The 24,806-nt window shown below is 54.4% G+C and overlaps 1 protein-coding gene across 5 annotated transcripts; it reads right to left on the bottom strand.

Annotated features, from left to right (window-relative positions):
* Positions 1–1,684: 1,684 nt before the first annotated feature.
* SLC5A9 (solute carrier family 5 member 9) lies at positions 1,685–23,566 on the bottom strand. 5 transcript variants are annotated; one of them, XM_069479947.1, is made up of 15 exons: positions 23,384–23,566; positions 21,527–21,598; positions 18,958–19,062; positions 18,751–18,825; positions 18,470–18,634; positions 17,222–17,327; positions 16,558–16,638; positions 16,101–16,306; positions 15,785–15,920; positions 14,936–15,043; positions 12,922–13,072; positions 10,973–11,141; positions 9,296–9,511; positions 6,210–6,369; positions 1,685–2,861 (listed from the first exon to the last, which is right to left on the bottom strand). In XM_069479947.1, the coding sequence occupies exons 1-15, from the start codon at positions 23,543–23,545 to the stop codon at positions 2,653–2,655; spliced, it is 2,121 nt and encodes a 706-aa protein (XP_069336048.1). In that variant the 5' UTR covers positions 23,546–23,566; the 3' UTR covers positions 1,685–2,652. The 5 variants fall into 5 exon arrangements, with proteins under 5 accessions (XP_069336048.1, XP_069336049.1, XP_069336050.1 ...); XM_069479948.1 differs by lacking the exon at positions 18,751–18,825; XM_069479949.1 differs by lacking the exon at positions 18,751–18,825 and having other exon boundaries at positions 16,558–16,611; positions 23,384–23,537.
* Between the last annotated feature and the right edge of the window lie 1,240 nt (positions 23,567–24,806).

The raw sequence follows: 24,806 nt of genomic DNA, 5'->3' as shown, positions 1-24,806 counted from the left end.
CATGCAGTTAGCAAATGGCAGAACTAGGAAGATCAGTCTTTCATGCCTCTGCTCTGAACCACTGTAGAACATCCTCGAGAAGCAGGCCCAAGGACTGAACCCTGGGGATATTTCTGGCAGTTTTTGTGGGGTCTAATGCCAAGTTAGAAAACGCTTCCTATAGAGAGTCTTAATAATATAGATAGAATACAGGATTTGCTCTTTAGAGAGATCATTCTTGCCATAGGGCATAGGATGAATTGGAAGAGGAGAGACTGGGAACAGGGATAAAAGTTAAGGGGCTGTTGAATGATCCAGGAAAGAGAGGATGAAGTCCCAAGTTTAGATGGAAACCCTAACACCTGCTTTACCCCCGAGTCACCGCAGCAGCCATTCCCCAGCACGCAGGGCTCCCACTCATGGATGTGCAGGTGGCGCCCTGCCCACAGGGGTGTGTGGGGGCTGAGACAAGCCTGCAGCCCCATAGCGAGGAACTGCAGCTGCCAAGAAGGAAGGGCACCTTCTGCTTACTTGCACGAAAAACCGTAAGGACTAGTAGTGATCCCACCCATGTGTACACTCCACTCCAGACACTTTAAACTATTTTTGTTTCGGGTTGTGTCATGGTTTTTCCCACCTTTGTGTTTTTAATATTTGGGTTCCTCTGCCAGGGATGCACTTTCACTCACTCATCCTTTCACTTATTCCTACAGCACAGATTTGTAGCACCCACCATGTGCCAGATATCTTTCTAGGTGATGGGATTCAGCGGGGAGCTCACCGTCTAGGGGAAGTGATGCATATTAATGAAGTAATTATGTAAATGTAGCAGCATACACTGGCGCCTGCTTTGAAGGTAAAGTCAGGGCACCATGACACTGTATGTTGGGTGTTAGGGGCTCGTCTGCTCTGGGATGCAGGTGGCTGTGGTGAGATCATGGTGGGGACAGCGAGTGGCCACCCTTCATGCAGTCCTACTGTGTTCAACTGCATCTTTGGGTCAGACGAGAGGTCTGGAGCCCAGTGGAGGCTCAGCGTAGTAACGAGGACTAAACTGGGGAGGAAGGCCAGCAGTGTTTGAGTGGAGAGACTTCTCTCACACCTGCTGAGAGCGAGGGACTGAGGGCCGGGCGGGAAGCGGGAGGCAGGAGGCGGAGGAGAAGACCTCTGAGAAGTCTCGTAGCAGGCTGCTGAGGAGTTCTGATAATAAACTCAACTTTAGATTATGCTCTTGTGGCTTAAAGTTCTTTCCTCAAATCTTCAGTATAATCTGCTGCCCACAAATACGTGTGTGAGTGATTTGGGGAAAAATCGGGGGACGGGCTGAGTTTTCAATAAGGATCCATGGGGAACAACAGAGATGGCAGAGCCACCTGAGGTGACACACGAATGAGGTCGGAAGGGCAGTGGACACAGAAGTTTGCAGGCAGCACCGACAGGAGGTATTCACAGACTCAGATATATTTCCACCTCAGAGAGATGGAATTTTATTGTGTCTCTCTCTCACCCCATGCTGTGCAGTGGGCTGGGCTGGGCTCTCATCCGAGATACCTGAGAGCTGTCGTTGGAACTTGAACTTAAGGACACTCCTCTCACCACAGGACTCCCCGAGTCCTGCCCAGCCCGCCCCAGCACAAAGCCCACCAGGACCTTGGGGAACTTATTAATTCAATATACATTTATTGAACGCCTGTTATTGTTGGGGTACAAAGTCACTTGGGACAGGGCCCTTGGTCCCTGCTCTGTCTAGGAGGGGAGACAACACCATGGTGTAATCAGTGCAGGGGCAGAAGCAGGTCCAAGTGTTGTGGGGGCAGGAGTGGGATTTTGACCCAGTTTGGAGCATCAGAGCGGTTTCCTGGAGAAGGGACACTTAGGCAGCTTCACGGTGTATTCCAGGGCAGGCAGATGCGTGGCACGCAAAGGGACAGGGACACAGACCCAGGTAAAGTGGGTCCCGGGGCTGTCCTTGCAGGGCTCGCCCGGAAGTACAGAGCAGCATGTCTTGATTCCTCTTGTTTTCAACAAGTCACATCTCTGACTGAACTCAAGGCCATGGAGACTTTGCGTATATTTGGATGGGGGAGTAGAAAGAGGCGGAATTTGAATAGTGCTTAGGACAGTGGCCACCACTGTGGAGCCCCCATGGAAATACAGGGCCCTCCTGGCTAGATTCACGCTGCAAATAGATCACTGGGGGTTGAGAATAGAGAGGGGGAGACAGAGGGGAACTAGAAGTGGGAGGGGGAGAGGGGCTATGGGGGAGCAAAGGTGCACTTGGGTTCTTGCAAATTTCTTGCTACCCCTTTTTTGTATCCTCCACATTCCTACCGTGAGTCACACACATGCAGTGAAGGTTCCTTAATAGACCCAAGAAGAGGGTGGAAGCGTGTTTTTGAGGCAGGAATGTAAGGCAGCGTACTGGAAAGGGTGTGGAGTGGGAAGACCCACGTGAGTCCTGCTGGGTGGCCCTGAGCAAACACTGTGCTCTCGCTGGGCCTCCATGACTCCACTTGTCACGCCGGCAGGTTGGACTGGATGCTCTTCAGGGCACCTTGCGGTCTTAGCTCTTTGGTCTCCAGTTTAGACAGCAAGATGGGAGAAGAGCCTGTCTCTGTGGCTGGCGGGTCGGGCTGTGTTTAATCTGTCTGTGCTGAAGCCAGGTCTGCAGAGTCATGCAAAATAGCCCCAGAGGAAGACGTTGATCGCCAGCAGGAGGACGGCGTTGACGTTGCAGACGCTTCTCCAGAGCGGCTCCTCCTCGATGCTCGTCAGCCTCTTCTCCAGCGCGGCCTTCTCTCCCGGGCTCAGGGCCTGCTCCCGGGCCCCGGACAGCCCACAGAACCAGCCCCAGAGCAGCTTTCCCCAGGACCTGCGTGGGGCTGAAGGGACAAAAACAGACGGGGAAGGAGAGCAGGAGGGGAGAGGCGAGGAACGGTTGGAGAACGTGGTGGGAGAGCAGGGGAGGGAGAGAGATGATGAGAAGTCAAAGAAAGGAATGGGGTGCACAGAAAGCAGGGGAGGGGTGAAGCCACCAACTTGGCCCTTTCTGCAGACGGCAGACTGGGTGCCGCGGTGAGATTCTGGACTGAGCTCTGAGCCTGGCTGCAGGGTCCAAGCAGTCACTCAGCAGAAGCTTCCCACTGTTGCAGGGCGTGGTAGGCTACGGAGGGAGGATAATGCAATTCATCCCAAAGCACAGGTCCTGAACGAGGACGAGGACGGAGGGAAGGAGCACATCTCCCCCAGGAAGGAGGGAGCGTTTGAACCAGGCTGCTGCACCTGCAGTTGGGAGGGCACTGGGCGGCAGGCCAGGGACTTGTTCCAGGGCCAGCTCTGCCTCAGCTGCCCGCAGGCCACATGCAAACCACTTGGCTTCCCTGACCTGCGGGTTCTCTCTGTCTCACATGGGTCGATGACATATGCCCTGTTCTTCTCTGGGTTGTTTTGGGCATCACATGAGAATGGAGATTTGACAGCACTTTAAAAATTACCAGCACCGAGGCGGCGGGAGAGGTTCTGGTTCTCTGGCATATGATGTTCTAAATGTGCATTAGACCGAGCCCAGGCAGACACGGGCCCCCAGTGTGGGCAAAGGGCCTGCTCTGAGGTTAAAAGGTAGCACAATTCACTAAAAATAGCTTAAAATAAATAACAAAGTAAATATTTTTGAAGTTTTTAAAATTAGCAGATAGCATATTAAAAATAAAATTAATATTTACAAAAAATGTCACTCCTTGAGATTGAAAAGAAGGCCCTGGGAATGAATGTTTATCATCTTGCTGGCTTTGGAGCGTGGTACTCGCTAAGCACAACGAGACCACAGAGCGTCAGAGATGCGAGGCCCTGGACACCGTCTGGTCTGGTCCCTCTTTGTACGGAGGAGAAATAAGGCTTAGAAAGGGGAGAGGCTTCTCTAAGGTCGCATAGCCGCAGAGCTGCATGAAGAAAACACAAATCCAGCATTGTGTTCGTACTGCGCTTTCTCATTTTACAAGCTGGTCCAAACATTCTCACCTTTGACTCTCATGGCGACCCTCTGAGGCAGAGGATGCACAGGGCTTCCCGTGTGAGATCACGCGCCCAGGGAGCCCTCGTCACCAAGCAGTCATTAAGTGGTGCACCGTAACTCGTAAACCTACGTAAAACCTGATTGTATATGCTTCTTTAGGTCTAGATGCCCTTTAAGTATTTTTAACCTTCATTTTTTCAGGACTCAAAATTATCCTGCCTGGCCTACATCTGCCTGCAGGCCTTGCGAGAGGAGCTTTCTTCTTCCCCATTCGTGGTGTTTGTTTCTTTTGGCAGAGAAGGAGCTTTTGTGTCTGGGAGGGGTGGATGTGTCTCATCTGTCTTCGTGGCTCACTTAGTGCCTCCTTTTCGTCCTTTGGGAGCACGTTGTCCCCAGGGAGCAGCCATTCCTCTCTGCTGCTCCAGAGATGGCTCTGCCCTGGGCGTGGGGGCCGGAGGGAGTGGGTTTGTCTGCATAACTCTGCATTTGTCTGTCTACTTCTGGTGTTCAGCGTGGGAAGGTACAAGCTGCTCCTGTCCTCATTCCCTTTGGGGAGGTACCTTTGCAGCTTTCCCCTTCCCCTTCCTGTCTGTCTTGGTAGCGGCCTCACCTATGAAGAGCTCATGTTCTCAGGTTACTTTCTCCCATGCCATGAGTTTTACAGGGCCCAGGGCCCAGTCCTTATAATTAATTATGGGGGGCAGCAGTTTTGAGACCCCAACATCTGGTGCATGGACCACAATGCTTAAAAAAGACACAAGGAGGTACATTTTACAAAGCAAAATACACCTGAACTAATTAGAGAACACCAGGGCTGGTGACTCTGGTAGTGCTTCCTGAAGTAAGCCTACCTGGGTTTGATTGTGGGAGTTTACCTGTTCCTGTGGAAAGCTTTCTGCAGTGGTCTGTTGGCTTTTCACAGCCGTCGCGTGGGCAAGAAGCTTTGAGCCTGAGGCCTTGGTGGGATTCTGGAGCTCATGGTGTCACTAACTCTAGGACAGTGACTGTTTCTCTAGAATCAGGGCTTTAAGCAAAGGAGAAGGGCCTCAAGAAAGGTGGGAGCCTTCTCAGTCCTCAGGGAAAGCACAGGGCCCCTGAAACCCGGGCAAGGCACGAGAACTGCCAGCTGTGGCGTGCAGCAAGTGATGTCTGATAATCTTGTCTATGCTCTTATCTCACTGGAATCATCGAGAGTTTGGCACACAGAGACCGGGGTAGAACTAAGACATTTTCTGAGGCCCTGGAGGAGCTACGCCCGAGCCAGTGAGAGAGAGCAGCTACCGAAGGGACCCCAGCTCCATCCAGATACAGAGACCCCCTTTAACTGAGGCAGAAAATAAATTAAGGACTTAAATGTCCTTGAAAATTTTAGTTCACAAGGGCAAGAGAAATTGATTTTGAACTTTAACTTGCAAACTGATTTAACTTTTGGGGTTTTAATTTTTTCTTTGGGAATTTTATAACTAGAAACATCTTTATAATGCTTTCAGCCTGTCATTAGAATATTTTGACATTATTTAATCTCACTGCAGGAAAGTTATAGCTGCATTATGTCTAAAACAGGTACATCATGTCTTATAATAATTTGCAACTTTAGATGCTGTGTGCATGAGGGATACCCGTGCTTCTGCGTGACTACAGGCAGAATTGTTGAGCCCAGGGGAAAACGAATGAGTAATAAAGAAAGGTGGCGATGGGGACTGGGCAGAAGGGTGTTTCTTTGTCATGTCTGATGTTTCCTTCCACGTGGGGGGAACTCCTTAGGAGTAACCCTCTTTGAGTTTCTGCCCTTGTACTCATTCAGCCCAGGGAGCTGAAAGGACTTCCTGCTGGAAGATTCTGGAAGGATAAAGAGGGCATGCTTGACTCAGCCCCTCCTCCATTCACAGTGGGTAGGCTGTGCCCTCCATCAAATCTGTGGGTGCCTGGATGGTGCCTCTGCCTACCCTGGGGTTCAGTTTTAGGAAGTGCACTCCCCATAGATGCAAATCAGCTCTTTCCGCCTTCACTTTATCAGTAATGAAGGCAATATTTTGGCCCCCACCTGCCTTACTCATTGTCTTATTTTTCAAATAGTTCAATAGCCATGTGGGAAGGAAGGGAGGGTAGTATTTACTGGGCTACATCAGAGGCCCCCCCATCCCCAGTGGCTGCCGGTGACGTGGGGTCTGTCCCCACTGCTCCTCTGTGCGGGGCACCCCCAGCCTGCCCAGCCTACCTCCAGGCTGCCCCTGGCCCTGGCTGGAGTTCTCTGCCGCTCCCCCTGCTGTGGGGCGCTCCCCGGCTGGCCTCTCCCGTGGCTCCCATGTGCTCTCCTGGGCCTCCTTCTCCCGCTCAGGGAGGGGGCAGTTCCGCGTCCACCACGTCAGGCGAGTGAGCTGGAGGGAGAGAAGCCGCTGGCTGGAGTCAGTTGCCTTGGAGAGAAGCCCTGCTGTAGAAGAGAGGACCCCACTCATGGACGGTGGTCAGAGCAACAGCAGGGAGCATGAGGACCAAGGCCAAGGCTGGGAGCCAGCCCCGGAGCTCAGCCTGACAGCACTCTCTGGGCGCCTGCTCTGTGCCAGGCTTGTGCTGGGTGCTGGAATACAGACCCAAGTCAGGGCCTTGGCCTCGCAGATCTCACAGGCAAGGCTGGATGGGGAGGCAGGAGCCCGATAACAAAGACTTCAAAGGTCAGGCTGAGGAGTTGATGCTTAAAAGAATAAAAGCCCTGTAGGTAACCTTGTAGGGGAGTCACTGCAGACTTTAGGCAAAGGGAAGAGACTACAAGTTCTGAGATTTTCTAAGATCCCTTGGAGTGAACTGAAGGGGGCCAGCCTGGAGGCTGCTGCAAAAGCAAAGGGAGAAATCCAGAGCCCCGAGGTCATGGGTAGGAGAGGGCAGTCCCGTGGGATGTGAAGGAGGTAAAATCTGCAGGACGCAGGGACCGAGTGAGTGAGCCAGTGGAGGGTGAGGGACGAGACTAATACAGCTCTTGGACCCCTGCCTTGGACTGGATGAACAGACAGGTAGCGATGCCCCTCCTAGAAAGGACACAGGACAGGAGTGGGTTTGGTGCAGGTGGGGTGGGGGGTGGAGAGAGGACGTGCCCACACACAAATACGGTGATGAGCTTCAAGAGCCTGTAGGACCTCCCAGCGGAGACATCCAGGGCAGGAGGAACAGACCTTATGTACCCTGCACGGCCCTGGTGGCTTTCCCCCTTCTCCTTTTCTGTGGCTCAGTAGACTAAAATACAGCAAGTTCTCAGGCTGATGTCGGTGGTGCTGGACTCACCACTCCCTGAGCTCTGCTCTGTCTCCTTTCAGGCAAGGCTGTCCTCCCAGCCATGAAGCTCTTCATTGCACGTCAAGCCAGCTCCCCCCGCCCTGCTCCCAGCCTCTTGCCTGCCACTGCGTGTCCAGCTGTGCTGGGCCCCAGCCTGCCTCTCCATGGGATCATGAGGGCCTGGGCGGCTTCCTTGCTTGTAAGTATCTCCCGGTAAGTCTTCCTTTAGGCTTACGCTCCTTGTCACCATAGCGTATGGACTGTGTCTCTTCATGTCACCAGGAGGAAGTTGGATTTTGGGGTTTGAATCTTTGGAGAGGGGTTTTGGCTGGAGATAGAGAATTGAGTGTCATCTTGATATAGAAAGTTGTGAATTCATAGCACAGGGACATTGTAAGTTGAGATGCGTTATAGAACACAGATAGATGGGTTCCTAAGAAACACTTATATTTAAGGGCCAGGAAGAAAAGCCCATGAAGAAATCAAGAAAGTGATCAGAAGGGTAGGAAAAAAACAGGAGGGAAATATTTCATGGAAATGAACAGAAGAGAGGTCTTCGGGGTGCAGGAAGTGGTCAGTAGAGCCCAGTTCTCCTCGGAATTCAACTGTTGTTTTTAGCAACAAGATGTTATCAGTGACCTCCGGTGAGAGTGATTTCAGTGGGGAGTCAGTGGGAGTCAGTGGGGACAGCAGGCAGACTGTAGCAGCTGGGAGGTGGAGGCTGGGGGTAGGGACCATTTTCTGCAAAAGTTTGTTGTTGAGGGCAGCAGAGGGAGGCAGCAGGAACTAGAGCAGAACGGCATTCAGGGAAGGATTTTAAATCAGGAAGGATGAGGAGTGAGGAAGCAGACGATGGAGGTGGTGGTGAAGATTCGGCAGGCGGAGGCTGTTTCTGGAGTGAGCCGCTGGGGGAGTCGCCTCTCTTGGCTTTACTGGGAATGCCCTGCTTGTGTGTAGGAATCAGTGAAACTAAATTGTTCTGCAAACTCTGAAGCACCACCCACATATGGAGTATTATTTGTGATGTCCACTGCATGTTTCAGGGACTGACTTCTGGCCTGGGCTGTGTTATGGGCTGGATTTTGCACCCCTCAAATTCATATGTTGAAATCCTAACCCCTAGTACCTCAGAGTGTGACTATATTTGCAGATGGGGTCTTTAAAGACACAATTAAGGTTACATGAGGTCATTAAGGGGGACCCTAATCCAATATGACTGATATCCTTAAAAGAAGAGGAGATTAGGTCACAGGCAGGCTTAGGAGAAGACCACGTGAAGACACACAGGAGAAGATGGCCACCTACAAGCCACAGAGAGAGGCCTCAGAAGAAACCAGCCACATTGATCTGACACCTTGATCTCGGACTTCCAGCCTCTGGAACTGTGAGACAACGAAGCTGTGCTGTTTAAGTCACCCGGTCTGCGGGACTTCGTTCTGGTAGCCCTACCAAACTAATACAGGCTCTAAGGGAAAAAAGCCTTCAAAAGATTGGGCATCGATGTTCCAGGGCTGTTCAGTCAGTCAGCTCTGGAGAAGTGAGGATTTCCAATTGAGCTCTTCGCCTAGTAAACTGTTTCTTTTCTCATGGACATGTTTCTTGACCATTCAAAAATTCTCTATTCATTCTTCAAGGTCCAACTCAAAGTGCCCTTGTCAGTGTACCTGCCCGGGTCCCCCAGGCGATAACTGCCTCTCCTGTGCTTGGTCCTCATGCACTTTCTCTTTGTATAGTGACAGTGTGTGTCACTGTCACCTGTTCCCCCTTGCAGATAGTCACTGGCAGGGACCAGCCATCTTTGTAACCCCAGCACTGTGCCTAGCACAGAGCAGGTACTCGCTGAGTAATTTTTGAATTGAATCAATTACTTTTCACTTGGGAATTCGTGGCCCAATGAGTTCCCCCTCCCACGGACATCTGTATGGCCACAGAGGAGACCACAGTCCAACAGAGTAAAACTCAGTGATGGAATTATAGGCATTGGGGGGAAGGAATACCATTTCTGGGGGGGGGGGGCAGTGTGAGCACAACACTTGCCTTCTCCTCAGGGATGGGGGTTGTACAGAGGCTGACAGTGACGATGACGATGGCCGTGAGCCCACAGAGAAGGAGCGCAAAGTACAGGTAGTGGAAGTCCTTCAGCACAGCCGGCCGCAGGTCCACCTCCCCGCAGGCTGGGGCTGGGTATGAGAACTCCAGGATCATGCGCAGAAGCCCCACGCCCAGGCCAGATATGAGGCCCCAGAAGGCTCCCTGTGGAGAGAGGGCAGACACCCGCAGGGATGAGACCCGGGTGGGAGACCCTAGGAAGCTAAAAGCCATTCTGCCCCCAAGTACCTCCCCCACTGGTTTATTACAGACTTTGGCAAGCCCATCTTAGTGAGTTCCCCATTAATGCTGAGACTCTGTCATGACTTACAGGCAGGCAGAGCCGTGCACTGAAAAGGGTATGGGCCCCAGCGTCGGACGGGCTAGGATTGGAACCCTGGCTCCATTTTGGAATGACTCGGAACCAATAGCTTGACCTTGCAGACTCAGAGTTTTCTCATGTGTCATGGTAAGAGAAATTAATAAGTACTAAGTAATAGAGGCTTAATATTCAACTAGAATGGAGTAGGATTTTGTAATAAGCAGGGATCAGAAATCAGAATAAAGATTTCCTTTTGTTGCCTTTTTTTTTTTTTTTTTTTTTTAAAGAAAGGCTCTGGTACCTTCCTTCTTTATTTCTTTATTTGGCCCCTTAACTTGTACCTGTTCCCAATATGCAAGAGTCAGATGACCTATTTTCAGAAATGAGTTACTGATCCATATTTCAAAAATTCTAGAATGAGCAGAAACACCCAGAATTCAGCTGGGCCCTGCTGTCTGGCATGGTTATCAGCGAGAAGATGACACCTCTGCAGACGTAGCCACCTGGCTTAGATGCTCCATCAAGGGAGGGGTTTCTGTGACAGCTTGGCGTGACCTTGAGCTCTCACATTGTTCTTGTGGACTTGTGTCTATGACGTCCCTAACTTTCCAAGGAACAGCCAGCAGCCAATTTGGGCCTGTCTCTTCTAGGCTGTCCTGGGAGTGACCAGGGTTCCAGTCCAGGTACCTCTAGCTTCCTCCCACACTTCTGTCAGGTTCCAGTGCTGTTACATGAATGATGCGTGTGCAGGCAGGCCTGTAAGTTCACACTTTGTCATCATCCTTGTCATTGCCGTTGTTTTGCTCACATATAGAAGCCCCAGCTGTTAGAGCTGGAGCAGACCCTAGAGAGCTTCCAGTCTGTCTTGCACTTTCACTCATTACTACTCGTGTCTGGAACACTCTTTCCCCTCCCATTAATCCTTCATGTCTCAGCTCAGATGTCACTTCCAAGAAGTCTTCCCTGACCCCCTCCTGGGAGCCCACAGGTTAGGCGCCTGTGCTTTTTACTCTTGCAGCAGCCATCATACTTTATTATTAGTTCTTATGTAAAGCTCTCTTCTCCCTGCCTGCCCAGGATGGCAGACCTACATGAGCCTTGTAAACCATCGCAGCCCTGGAGCCGCCGTAATAGGATTGGTAACTGTTGAATGAATGAATGAATCTAGACCTAATACTGTGGGCAGGGGGATGGAAGCCTGGAGGGGCAGTGGGCTTGCCCAAGGTCACAGAGACCAGGTGATTGACAGACCATGTCTCCAGCCCCTCTGCTGTATGGAGAGGCAGACAGTGCGCCACACTCACAGGCTCTGTGACCCTCTTGCAGAAGATGGCCAGCAGGAAGAGGGCGGTGATGGGCGGGGCCAGGTAGCTCGTAACAGACTGGATGTAGTCGAAGAGCTGCCCACTGTTGGAGCTTTGGATGATGGGGATCCAGAGGATGCTGATGACAACCAGGAACACCACGAACACTCTGCCAGGGAGAGCACAGGGCACTGTGAGGTGCACTCAGGTGGGCGTGGTGTGGGGTGGGGTGAAGGTGATGCACAGGAACCAGGAGGTGAGGGTGGGGAGGGTGCATGGTCACAGAATCAGAGGTTAGCAGGTTGGAATCCCAAATACTAAGATTCAGAAATTTAGACTGTCAAAGTCCCAGAATTTCAGAATCCGAGAAACCCGTAACCCTAAAACCTTGGCATTTACATATCAGATACCTTCGAGGTCATGTCATCCACCTGCTGTTCAAGAAGGAATCCATACCTTCCACCACCCCACCACTCAGCCCAGTAAAAGGCCTCTGGTCTCTGCTGGAGATGTTTTCCTCTTCTTTTCCATCCCACCCTGTGCAGGAATTTCTCCCTTCTCCAGGCTCTGATCTTTTCTCCCTTACATTGGCACTGAGTTAGAGAAGAACCCCATTTTCTTCTTCTGACTCCGCATCAACTGATCCTGGCTCAGGCTTATGCCCCCAAAGCGTTCTGGATGTATGATTTTGCAGGTGTGTGAACAAGTTGATGAAAAACTTTTCTTGGATGTGTTGGATGCAGTAATGCATAAGGCCAGCAGATGGCGCCTAAACCCCACTGATTGGTAAACAAGCTGCAGCAAAACCAGACAGTTACTGTGCAGAGATAAGGGACCCGTCTTTGGAAATGTTTCTGGGCACCTCTCCTCTCCCTCCCATTTTTCCTCTCTCAGGCCCCACCAGAGCAGCAGCTACCCAGGTGGCCTCCCTGCTGCTCATCACTCTCCTCTTTGCCCAACTGTCCCCAGCGGTGGTCAGCGCCTGTGCCTCCGGTGAGGAGTGCACGGAGGAGCGGGCAGTAGGAGCCCGTGAGGCCGCGTGCGCAAGGGCAGCCTGGTGGAGAGAACGGTGAGTGCAAAGACAGATGCCTAAACTCAGGTACCTACCGACCAAAGGGGAGAATAAGCACTTTAGTCCAGAAACCTGAGCTGGGGAGCCTTAAAGCATAAAGCAAAGATTTCAAAAAGGGCCCCTTAATCCTATGTACCCTAAAAATCCCTAGCCTGTGTGGAACAAGAAAAATTAGTCACCCAGTTATATTTTTTAAAAGATAAAACTGATACCTACAAGACAAAGTTTAAAACATTTAGCGTGGTGTTCAAGGCTCTGCACCATTTAGGCACAGCCTTCCCGTGACTATCTCCACGGACCCAGGTAACTCATTGTACTACCTGTGTTCCCAACCTCTCCTCAAACTGTGAGCACCCCGAGGGCAGGACCCCAGCACACGGATGTTCAGGGCGAGTCTGAGGGATTAAATTAATAGCATTTCTGTCATTTGGGACTAACAGCCAGAGTTGGTCCAGAAGAGCTTGGGGTGAGCTGTTGGCTAACTCTCCTCCCACTTATATATTCATAGTTCACCTCTCATTTCTTAAGTGCTTTTGTCATCCCTCGCTTACCCTGTGGCTCAATTCTAAGACAAAGTTCAACAGGCAGGAAAGAGATTTTTGTCCCCATTATTCTGGAGGGGTCATCCAGAGCTGGGGAAGGACTTAGAGCCCAGTGCCCGGACTGCCAGGCCACACCCAGCCACATCCGCCCAGGGTAATCCCGGGCAGGGGGAGGGTAAAGGAGGGGACAAAGGGGAGAGGAAGGGTGGGGAAGAAGAGGGGCAGGGGAGGGGGAGGGGGAGGGGCAGGGGCAGGGGAGGGGGAGGGGGAGGGGCAGGGGCAGGGGGAAGGGGAGGGGCGCCTCCTGAGGACAGGCGGAGGAGGGGCCGGCACACCTGCCCACCACCATCAGCTCCTGCTCAGTTGCCTGGCTGCGGAAGCGCTGCCACACGTCGATGGCGAACAGGGTGCTGCTGCTGTTGAAGATGGAGGTGAGTGAGCTCATGAGGGCGGCCATGATCGTGGCGATCATCAGGCCCCGCAGACCTGGGGAGAGACCGGGCGAGTGGACGCTGGCCCTTGGGACCGGCTGGCAGAGTGGGGAGTGGGGTGGGGGCGGGATGGGGAAGGCGCTGGGTGAGGCTTCCATCCAGCACCTACGGAATCCAGGAGACCCTCAGAGCGGGAGGTGGGCTCTGGCCAGGCCCTGCCCCTGCCTTGCTCTGTGGCCCTGGGGACCCATGTGCCCTCCCCAAGCCTCGGTTTCCTCATCTCTACCATTAAGGCCATGAGACTAGGTGATCTAGGAGGTACCTGCAGCTTCCACGTCTCAGTTTAGGGCTCACGGCTCACAGACACTGGGTTAGTGGGTCCCAGGGGGAGAAGAGGAAGGTGATGGTTGATAATTGAGTGTTTTTCAGTGTTTTGTCCCTTCTTCACTGACATTGTGGTGTTGGGCTACAGCCCCAGCCTGGGAGGCAGAAGCCCTGGGCTTGTTTCTGGCTCTGCAAGCAACTAGCTGTGTGTACAATCTGGACTAGTTCCTTATATCTCCTGGGCATATTTTTCCACCTGGGCAGGGAAGACAGGACCCGCTGATGTGTGAAGTCTTTCTGACTCTAATGACCAAGTTTCTAGAAATATGACTGCTCATCCTGGGAAGAGGACTCCCAGCTCTGTTCCCACTCCAGCCCTCTTTTCCCCAAATCCGTTCTCTAACCACTCCTGGATGTCTCCCTCACAGGTGCCTTGGACTCAAGTCTTCCAAACTTGGATACCATCTTCCCTGGGGCCTTGTTTCCCTCTTTGGTTAATAATTTCTTCCTAGACCCATTCAGAGCTAGCTCAGACCCCTTCCTCGGCTGTCCCCCACCAGCCCCTCAGTGGCTGCCCTGTCCTAGCTGGGCCTCCGCCATCTCCTCTACTGCTTTGACTCGTTCCTCATTCTGCCCGGGGGCTGGATAACGCCACTCACCCCCTGCCCTCCATAAGCCTGCTCCAGCCTCAGTATCATTGTAAACCCACCTTCTAAAGACTGAGACCTGGGAGTCATCTTTGATTTCTCTGTCTTTCTTGTCCCCCAAATACGATCAGCAATCAAGTCCTGCCAATTCTACCTCCCAAACATCTTTAACTCCTGTTTCTCCATCTCTAAAGCCGCTGACTTGGTCCAAGCCACTGTCGTCACTTACCTGGACCACAGCTAATACCTCACTGGTTGTCTCCTGCCTCCCCCTAAGCCTGCCGAGTCATCCCTGCGGACTGGCCCTGGTAAGGTGCAGATACAATCACTCACTCTGTAGCCTCAACCCCCCGGTGCCCTCCGCTGTCTTCAGAGTAAGGGCCATGCACCAGAGCAAGGCATGGCCCTGAAATCCTCTGCAGGAAGGTTGTCTGCGTTCCTCCTTGCATCTTCACCCACACTGGGCTGCCTTCAGCTCAGACTTCATGCCCTTTCTCCCCCCAGGCCTTTGCTTGTGCAGCTTCTCACCTCCAGCATGTTCCCCGTCCCCCTCCAGCTCTGTCAGCCTCAGAGGCTCCTGCCCTCTGGGAGGCCTTCCCGATATCCCCTAGACTGGGTCAGGTGCCTCCTTAGGGCTCCCTTAGCCCCCACTGATGGTCACACTGTACTGTGTGCCCCTGGTGAGTCCAGGGACCCTGGAGACTGCATGAAGCCTGAGAGCAGGGCCTGCCTTTTAACTCTGCATCTCCAGGACTAATGCACAGAGAAGGTGCCTTCCACACACTTGTGCAAGTGTGGTTGTGTGTGTGTATGTGTGTGTGTTGGGGGGAAGGGTGCAGAGGTGAATATTTTTCTTCCCTCTTCCCATCCATTTTAGTGCCATCCCTTCTGGGCAGCGGGGACTGGAGGAGGCAAGGTGGGAATGGGGGTGGGGGGCCGGGACTCACCAACGGGCATGAGAGCCATGACCAGCTTGGGGTAGGCAATGTTGGAACACCCCACTCGGGCCCCGCAGATCCTTTGGCAGATGTCGGGGTCCACGCAGCCTACCTCATCTGTAGAAGAAGTGATGGCAGTTAGAGCCGTGTGACCCTGTGTCTTCTCGGGAAGGCCCAATGTTTGCTTTCCGACACCATAGCAAGGTGTTCACTGGAATCTCTGGCAGGGTCTAGAAGGTCCAGGGGCAGATGGTGTCTGGGTCCCTCTAAACTTCTTGCCCATACACTACCCTGCAAAGCTCGATCGTCTCGATAGTCTCCTTTGGGTTTTAGGCCTTATGTCTTGATAAAGGCAAATCTTCGGAAGGTGCCAAGAATGCCTTAATTGTTTTTCCCATATGAAGGAGAAGCAGGATTTAAAAATGGCATTGAGATACAAATTTCTTCTTATTGTACTCATTATATGTTGGTCCCAAAAAGCCTAAAATACTTACTATGTTTTTTTGTTTGTTTGTTTATAGGTGGGGGTCTTACTCTCTCGCCCAAGCTGGAGTGCCGTGGTGCAAATCGTAGCTCACTGTAGCCTCGAACTCCCAAGCTTAAGGGGCCCTCCTGCCTCAGCTTCCTGAGTAGCTGGGACTACAGGTGTGCACAACCACACCTGGCTAATTTGTTAATTTTTTAAAAATAGAGACAAGGCCTTGCTCTGTTGCCCAGGCTGGTCTTGATTACTACGTGTTTTCAACAGATAAAGCTTGCCAACCCCTGCCCCGGTCCAGCATTTCCCAGGGGCACCTTCTCTGCATACCCCTCACAATTCCCACATCCCAACGCCCAAAGAGCAAGCCTCACCCTTACCTGGGAACAGGGCGCGGCTGATCATGCCAGGCATGACAATGAAGAACATGGGGAGGATCTTCAGGTAGCCCCCCAGCACCGAGCCTCCCTTGGCATGGGACAGACTCTTGGCAGAGAGAGACCTCTGCACGATGACCTGAAACAGCAGCAGTGGAGGGGCTAGCTCAGCCACAGTGAGCCCTGACGCTGGTCACTGGCTGTGCCCCCACTCCAGTCCCAGCATGAGGTCCAGCCCTCCCTGCATCCACACCTGCTTTATCTGCAGGAAGCCACCCCATTCCTGGCAGGTGAGGCCACACCTGGCTGGGGGCATTACCTGGTCTGTGCACCAGCACCATGTGGCCAGCACTGTGAGCCCGAAAATGAGACCTGGCCAAGGGATGTCCCCGCTCACAGGGTCCCGAAGCATGTGGAAGGCATCAGGCTGCGGGAGGTGGCAGGTGGTGTTGGGGACTGTGGCATTAGGGATGGCATGCCTATACCGCTGCTCCAGGCCTGGGTACCAGCCCACCTCCTGAAAGCCTGTGGGGAGAGACACAGTGCGTGAAGATGCCCTGAGACCCCACTGAGTCTGTCATGGGGAGGGAGCTGGGGCTTGGGTTCAAGGCCCCTGGTTGCAGTGGAGAGAATCCTGCCTTTGGGAGCCCCAGCCTGGAGCAGGGACATGGCTCTCTGCTCTGGAAAGTCCCAGTCAAGCCACAGAGGTGACATAGGTCAGAGATCAGGGAGAAATTTAGGGGTGATGGTGGGGCATATTGGCACCTCTTCCTTACCTAGAAACATGAGGACCAGGGCTCCGCCCACCATGATCACCGTCTGCAGAGCATCTGTGTAGATCACGGCCGTGAGGCCCCCTGGGGACCCAAGCAGAGGGCCCATCAGTCAGCACCAATGGGGGCTCCTCTCTGGGTGCCCACCCTGTGCTCGGCCACACTGGGGAGACCAGGAAACACACCCCACACCTCGTGCGCCCCCTCCAGCCTGGCAGGATGCAGGCTGGTCACAGTCGGAGCCGCTCAGGCCTGCTCTTCCTGTGGCTGGTGCGTCTGACTGCGGCCGTCACGCCGCAGCTCTGTGTTGTCAATGTCCCGGTCCGTTCCTTGCCTGGTCGCTCCCCCAGGAGCACTCCCTCCTTCTCCTCTCCACGCCCACCTGAATGCCCCCGTCTTCCGAGGCCAACTTAACACTCGTAAGCCTGCCCTGCACCGTCTCCCGGGGCGCCTGGCCCTGCGCCAGGTGCTTTGGAGGAAACTGGAGGAGGCGGTTTGTGACTCTGGCCCAGGTGACAGTCCCGGTCTCCACCCTGCCTCTGAGCAGTCGGTCTTTTAGCATCTCCCAGCATCTCTCCTTCCCATCTCTGCCTGGCCCTGTTTCTCAAGGTCGGTTTTCTCTGTGTCTCTGCCAGTCCCTACACCCCGACGTGACTCCCGGGCCTACCCGCGATAGTGTAGACAGCGGTCACCACCAGCAGGATCCCCGTGGAGAGGTAGAGATTCCAGCCCAGGGCCATCTGGATGAAGAGGGCTCCAGAGAAGATGTCAGTCTGCAGAGAGCCGGGACCCCTGAGTCCAGGCTGCCTGAGACCCTCAGTGAGGCCACGGGGGGCACGTCACCTGCCCACTCAGCAGCACCAGGTACACTCAGCCTCAGCCCACGATGGAGATGAGCCTTACGGGCGGCTCTGAGGACAGATGTTGGGGAGCTGTGGAGACTTTAAAGCATGAAGCTTTGAAACTGACAACAGTTTAACAGATAGCTAGTCTGTTGGACGAAGGGGGCAGTGAGGAAGGGAGAGGAAGACGGGGAAAGTGGAGGGAGGAGCCGGGGCTGGAGAAGAAGGGGCCATTTGGGAAGAGAGAGGAGGAACCCAGGGGCTCGCTAACCGCTCACAGCTGACCTAATGCCAGGAGCCCTCGCACGGATAACACGGGTCCTGGGTCATCCATGGCGTGAATTTGCTAGAGGAGGTGGGGGCTCGGCCGCTGCCTGAACTGACTTAGGTTGTTCCCAAGCACTGGGGAAACAAGGGCCTTCGAGGTTTACAGCCCTGGACCTGGCAACTGGCGACTGGAGGATTCTGTTCCCTTTAGTGTGTCGATTCCATCCCGTGATTGCTTTACGAACCTGTCACAGGGCCTACAGCATGACGGGGTGGAGGGAGCTTGGGCTGGGTCATGGGGTCGGAACTGTGGTTCCAGTCCCAGTGCCGGTCGCCTGCGTGGACCTGGGCAAGTCATCGACTTGTCTAGGTTTGCTTTCCGAGTTTAGGTCAATCGGGGAAGAATAAGGATCTTTCTAACCCCAACATTCTCGGCAATCAATGCACAGTTGCTGAATGAAGAATCAATTAATGAAAACATAAATGAATGAACGAATGAATGAATAAACTCTGGATTGTGAGTTCTTTGAATTTGGGACTGTCGTTCACTCAACAAACATTTAACATTCGTCTGTGATTACCTCAGTGCTGGGGGGGGGGGCAGACACTGAGGGTCCGTGTGTCCCTCCTTCCTTCCCTCCGTTCCTTCCTTCCCCGCACCCTTCCTTCTATTCTTCCCTCCTTCCGTCCTTCCCAGCCTGTGACTGTCGGCCTCCCCTCCGCAGCAAGCCCGCGGCGATGTGTTCCGCAGCTCCCTAATGAGCGTGGTCAGAACCCCACGACAGCCACATCCGAGCGGTACCCACCGATATCTTGGTGAAGATGTAGAGGATAAGAGACAGGACAGACATGTACACCTGGATCCTCTGGCCCCCGAATCGCTTCTTCAGGTACTGCGGCATGGTGACCACACCGGCTGCGATGTACACGGGGACGAAGACCCAGCCCAGGGCCACGAGCAGCCAGGTTGCCTGGGACAGTGGGGAGAAGAGGTTTCCAGGTCCTAGACGCAGACAGAGGGCAGCCTCCTACCCAGAGGCAGCTCTGTGCTGTGAGGGGGGGCCCTGAGCAGGGGGGAAAGTGGGACCTGGGACCTGATCCCAGTTTTTCTGTGTGACCTGGGATGAGTCCCTCTGCGTCCTCCAGGCCTTGGTTTCCTCATCTGTAAAATGGGTTCTCCATTCACCATGCAGCCTCCCAAACAACCCTAAGGCTCCTCTCAGCACTAAGGCCAGGGGTAGGTGGGGGGGGTGAGACCCCCGGTATCCTGGAGCAGCCAGACTGGCTTCCTTACGTTCCACTCGAAGCCACCCACGGCAAGGCCTCCGGCAGCCCCTGTCCCAGCCAGGCCGATGAATAAGCCACTGCCCACATTGCTGGACATCAGAGATGCTCCAATCTGCAAGGCACAAGTGGAGTCAAGGTTCAAGAGTCAGGGCTAATCTGAATTGATCTGGGGTCAGGACCATGAGCGAGGAAGAGGAGGCATGGAGCTCACATTTATTAGGTACCCACTGTATGCCAGGCACTGCGCTACTCACTTTATATGCACTTATCAATATGTTTCCACAGAAATCTGGAGGGAGGGATGGGGGACCGTATTAGTCTTCCCAATTTACAGAGGAAGAAACTAATGTTAGGAAAGATGGAGTCACCAGCTCCAGGTCACCCAGCGAGTAAGTGGCGGAGTGGGGAGAGGGAAGCCCCAGCGTGAGGGAGCAGGAAGCCGAAGGCTCCAGGGCCAGGCCAGGCGTAGGGAGTGGTTTGCCCAAGCCCAGAACTGACAGGTGACCCTGGCTGTCTGGCTGTGGTACCACAACACCGATGGTGCTGGGCACCTACACCCACCCGGCCCTGTTGTCTCCTGTTACTACACGGGGTCCTTGGTGGGAGGGGAGGGGGCGGAGGGTGGGGCTCTGGGGCCTGGGAGGAGGCCTGGGGAGACCTTTTGGACAGAACTGGGGAGAAGAGCTAAGCTCCAGTTTTGTACCCTGTGTCACCTCAACAAAATCACTTTCTCTCTCAAGCCTCTGCTTCTTCAGGGGTAAAATGTGGGACTCACCTCCTCCCAGCTTCCTGTCCTTCTAGAGGTGCCATGAGATGCAAAGTGAGGAGAAAGGAAAAGTATTGAGACATTCAGAGAAGAGACGGCGAGCAGTGCAAAGGCACAGAGCTAGCGAGTGGCTGACCTTGCTGAGGCCCTGGAGCTGCCACCACTCTGACATGTGCACACACACACTACACACATGCACACACACTCACACATGCATACTCACACAGTGCACACGCACACTCACACGTGCACACCCACACACATGCACACACACTCACACATGCATACTCACACAGTGCACACACACACTCACACGTGCACATGTACAGCCACACACATTCAGACATGTTCATCACACACATGTTCACACATACACACACACACACATGCACACTCATACAGTCACACATACACTCACACACATTTACACACACAGACACACTCAAACACGCTCTCACACACATGCACTCACATATCAGTCACACGCACACACTCGCACGCACACACTCATGTGTAGGGCACAGCGGGAACTTGGGAGCATCTGCCAGGGCCGTCCTCCTGCTGGTAAGCCTCAGCTTTCGTCACGCCAGCAGGGGCCCCGAGCTCTGTTCCTGCAGGGTGAGCGGCCAGCCAGCAGGGCCCCGGGCTCTCCTGAAGTGACCAGAGGAACTTTCTGTACTGTTATTTCTCCTCCCCTCGCCCATTTCCAAGTCTGTGATTTGACGACCCTGGCTGAGCAGAACCGTTTTCAAGGGTTTTTCTTTCATCTGACAGGGGGTGGCTGGTGGTGTCAGTGACCCCGACACTATTCCTGAGCTGCCAGGCCCTCAGGGCCCCACATCCCTGGGGACACCGTCACGCTGGACGGCACGAGAGCTCCGGCCCCTACTTCTTCCTATTCCAGATCCCCAAACCTCCCAGAGAGCCCTGGCGGCCCCCTGGGCTTCCTCTGCTCTTAGGAGAATCCGTGCCCAGCGGAGCGGGGAAGGCGGGGAGAACCGGGAGAAGGGTGGGGAGAGGTGGGAGGTGGCTGGTGGGGTGCGTGAGAATGTGTGAGTGTAAATGCGTGTGGATATGTGTGTGAGCGCACCAGTGTGAGAGTGTGTGCATGCGTGCGCATGAGTGTGTGTGCACACGTTGTGTGTGAGCTTGCGCGTCTGGGTGTGTGGGCTGCTCGGCTACCACGGGTCCTGATGACTCTACTCGGGGCAGGGTTTCCTCCCTCCATCCCGTTCCAGAAGGAGGAAGTTGGTTTTGAGGACCGATAGAAAAGTGGGTGACATCATAGGAGAAATTGGGGTTCACAAGGGTTTGAGGGTCAATTCCTTGAGGTTGCTGGGACTTAACCTCTGTGGCTCCCCTCACTTAACTGCTCTTCAGCATTAAGCTTATGTGTCACCCTCCCAAGAAAACCTTCCCTGACCCCACCCCACCCCACCCCACCCCGCTGTCTGGGGCTGGGGGCTCCCTCCAAGCTCGCACGAGCCCTGTGCTTTCCGCTAGCTCAGCATCCAGCAGGCTATTTGCGAGTCTTCCCTGCTCCACTCTGAGCTTCTCTGGGACAGGGACATTTCTGACCCATCTCTGCAGGTCCAGTGCCGGGCGTGGGGCCCACACCTGGGGACACTTGTCTGAAGTGTGTGTCCACAAGGCCTCTCGGGTCGTGAGTGGATCGGGCAGGAGAGAGGAGTCAGGAGAACCCAATGGGGAGGCCGTTGCCCGGTCCAGGCAGGAGGGGATGAGACCAGGCCCTGGATGGGGAGGGAGGAGGGCTGGGAGCCTCGCATGAGGGGGAGGAAGGTTAACTCACCGGCCACCAGCTCATGGACCTGCCTGCCAGGAAATAGCCACCAATGGTCCCTCGGCTGGCACGGATGGACGACTGGAAAGGGAATGGATGAGATGAGGATTCCCGAGCCTCTCTCCAACCCCTGCCCTCCACCCCAGATTCCCTGCCCCTCGGTGCAGACGTCGGGGGGCCCAGGGGGTGAGAACTGAGGCAGGACAGTGCTGCCTGAGGGCCGTTGGTGTCGCCATTTTTAAGCCATGCGGCTTTGGGAGAGTCACTTCCTCTCTGTGAGCCTCGAAGCTCATCTCCCAGTGCCGGTGTGAAGAGCAAAGCAGATGGAGACATCAAGTGTGTGAGACCACTGTCATAGGGACTCTGGTCCCTGTCCTTCCTTCCTCCACAGTGTGCTTTCTGGAGATGATTTGGAATCTCCTTCTCAGCGTGGAGGAGCTGCCCTCTCCCCAAGCTGACCTCCCTCCCCTCCATGGAGGCCGGGAGGACAGAGGGGCTGCCGTTTAGGGGCTCTGTTTTGGGCTTCCTTTGACCTGGTCTGAAGTCAGACCATACCACTGAGCCCCATCCAGGACCCTGGAAGAAACCTGTGTCCTGCACCAGTGGATGATCAGTGTGAGGCCTGCTGGAACATTCTCTGGGGACACGGGGAGAGGGCAGGGCAGTGGGTGGGGAAGGCTAACTGTGAAACAGTTCTCCAGAGGCTGAAGCCAGGAGGTCCCTGCCTTTTTCTGGGGGAATCAGTCATCAGGGAGTGCTGAGCCTGTGCTTGTTAAGCTCTTGCTTGAACGTTCCAGTGTCACCTCTGATGCTCTCGGAGGCCATATGAGGAAAACACATTCATTTTGCAGATGAGGAAGAGGAGGTCCAGTACAGGGAGCAGCTTGTCCCAAGTCACAGAGGAGCTGGCACTTTCCGCGGCTGGCCACGTCCGGGAGCCAGTGATCATGTGTTTGCCCATTTCTTCCTCACACCAGCCCTGGGAGGCAGGAACTGTTCACCGCCCTTTACAGAGGAGGAAACTGAGAAGATTCCTGACCTTGCCACAGCCTAGGACGTGACCAGCTGGGACCCAGGTCATGGTGTCTGCCGAGTCTAAAGGTGCTGGCCCTTCTGCAGAATGCTGGGGTGATAATAGCCGTCATTCACAGCCTGACAGTTGTGCCCCAGGCACGGTGCCAGGTGCTTCAGTGTGTCCTGTGCTGAACGAGCACAGCAGTGCCACAGTGTGGTCCTTGCTCTCATTGTCACCTGAGAAAACTGAGGCTCAGAGAGGCTTCCTATGTCCCCAGGGCCACATGGCTTTAACTGTTGGGGCTGAGATCTGAACTCAGGGCCCTCAGACCTCAAAGCCTGGTGCCTGCCCATGGCACCGAGGCTCCTGTGAACAGTGGAGAATGGAAGGAGCTTGGACTGTGCCTGGCGCCCTGCCCTGAGCGCACGCGAGCCCCGGCTCCTTTAGAAAGCACCACTCAGGGGCCAAGACACTAACTAGTGCGGATGGGTGTAGGGTCAGGGGCAGCATTTGCAGGGCTGGGGGTCTTGTGGTGGGGGAGAGGGCAGGAGTAAGGCTCGGGGAGCCCTGGGATGGGTGGGGCTGAAGGTGGCAGGACCTGGGGGCTCCAGGCCTGGCCTGCCCAGGGCCCACCCTGTGACCTCAGGCTGGACACAGCCCTCTCCGGGCCTGTCTGCTCTTCTATCAAAGGAAGGGCGTGGGGAGCATGATTCCTGAAGGCCTTTCCATCTCGTCCCTGTGGTTCTGTGATCTGCTTCCTTCTGTCCACCCGGGCTCCAGCTCCACAGCTCAGCCCAGGACGAGAGGCTGCTTCTGGCCCCCTGCCAGCCCCAGTCTCAGGGTCTACTCACCCAAATCCCCACGGCGAGGACGAAGACGAAGTAGATGACCACTACCACAATGTCATAGGCGTGCAGGCCGACTGCAGAGCCCAGCACCGAGCGCAGAGCTGTCTCAGTCCTGACCCCGTTCCCAGAGGCTACAGGCCCCATTGCTGCCGGCTCCCTGCTCATCTGTTAGTGTCAGTCACCAGCAGGCTGGACTTTGAGGTGTTCCTGGCTTCATTGCTTTCCTTTAATGATTAAACAGCCCCAAGCTCCATTAGCTGTTGAGAAAGCTCTGAGCCCTGCTGGCACGTAAGGTCCTCCCACCTTCTCTCCTAACTGCCACCTCACCCCTGCAGGACTCCTTCCCTCCCCTCCCCTGCTACCACCACACGCACACGCACACACACGCACACACAAACATGTACACGCAAGCACACACATGCACACACACAACCTCCCTACCCTCAGAGGAGCAATAGAAGATGGAGGAGGAGGAGGAAGAGGAGGAGGATGATGAGGAGGAAAGGAGTAGAGTTTTGGGATCCTTGAGCTGGAAGGGACTTCAGAAATCAAGATGTTCAAACTCCTGCTTGTATGAGGGGAGACTGAGGCCCAGGGATGTACAGGCAGAGCTGAGACTGAAATCCAGGGTTTTTAGTAGTCAGTTCAATGCAATTTTCTTTCTCCCAGTGGGAGGGAGACATGAGAAGATGGGTGAGGCGTCTACCATTACCTTGCAAAGCACCTGCCACCTCACGTACCCCCACTCCAACCCACTGAGCTGTTGTGTTCCCTTTTTTCACAATGTAGGAAACTGAGGCCTGGGAAGAGCCAGTGGTTTATTCTAAGGAACAGATCAGGGCCATCTGTGACAAGACAGACAGAATTCACATCTTCTGCTGCCCGATCCACACTTTCTGTCTGTGCTGGGACAGATGAAATTGTTGGCATCAGGAACCTTCCCTAAGAAGGACACAGTATTCCCTGGGTCCAGGGAAGACCTTCTGCTGGGACCCAGGCAGCCTGGCTTCTGGTCCCAGCTGCACCTCTCGTTGAACCACAGGTGCTCCTGGGTAGGTTGCTAAATGTCTCTGAGCCTAGGTGTCCTCGTCAGTGTGACCTGTGCCCTGTCTGCCTCATAGTGAGGTTAGGGTGTGCTCGTAAGAGCCTCTGTGAACCCTGAGTTACTGCATGCTCTTGGAGTTAACACAGGGATGCTGACACCCGACCACCATCCAGCCAAGGGCCCAGTCCCCAGCACACAAGCATGCCTGCCCACGTGATCCTTCCAAAGTGGCTGCATTTGGGACAGCCTGGTCTTGCAAATGTCACTCTGCATGTACCCACTGCACACACAGGCTGAAGCAGCAGGTAAAGGGGCCCCCTGGCCCTGTCCCCCACCCCATCCCCAGCATCCTCTGAGGATTCCAGATCTGGGTGTTAGAGC

This window comes from Eulemur rufifrons, chromosome 8 (assembly GCF_041146395.1).
Source record: "Eulemur rufifrons isolate Redbay chromosome 8, OSU_ERuf_1, whole genome shotgun sequence".
Classification (NCBI taxonomy): Eukaryota; Metazoa; Chordata; class Mammalia; order Primates; family Lemuridae; genus Eulemur; species Eulemur rufifrons.
This window is presented reverse-complemented; position numbering and strand designations above follow the sequence as displayed.

Bases quoted from the DNA above. Each gene is read 5' to 3' on its own strand.
- SLC5A9 (XM_069479947.1), bottom strand. From the start codon at position 23,545: ATGAGCAGGGAGCCGGCAGCAATGGGGCCTGTAGCCTCTGGGAACGGG. The intron at 17,328-18,469 runs GTGGGTACCGCT...GGCTCTCTGCAG, and splicing joins ACATCTTCACCAAGATATCG to ACTGACATCTTCTCTGGAGC. The intron at 16,307-16,557 runs GTAAGGAAGAGG...CTCTCCCCACAG, and splicing joins CCTGGTCCTCATGTTTCTAG to GCTTTCAGGAGGTGGGCTGG.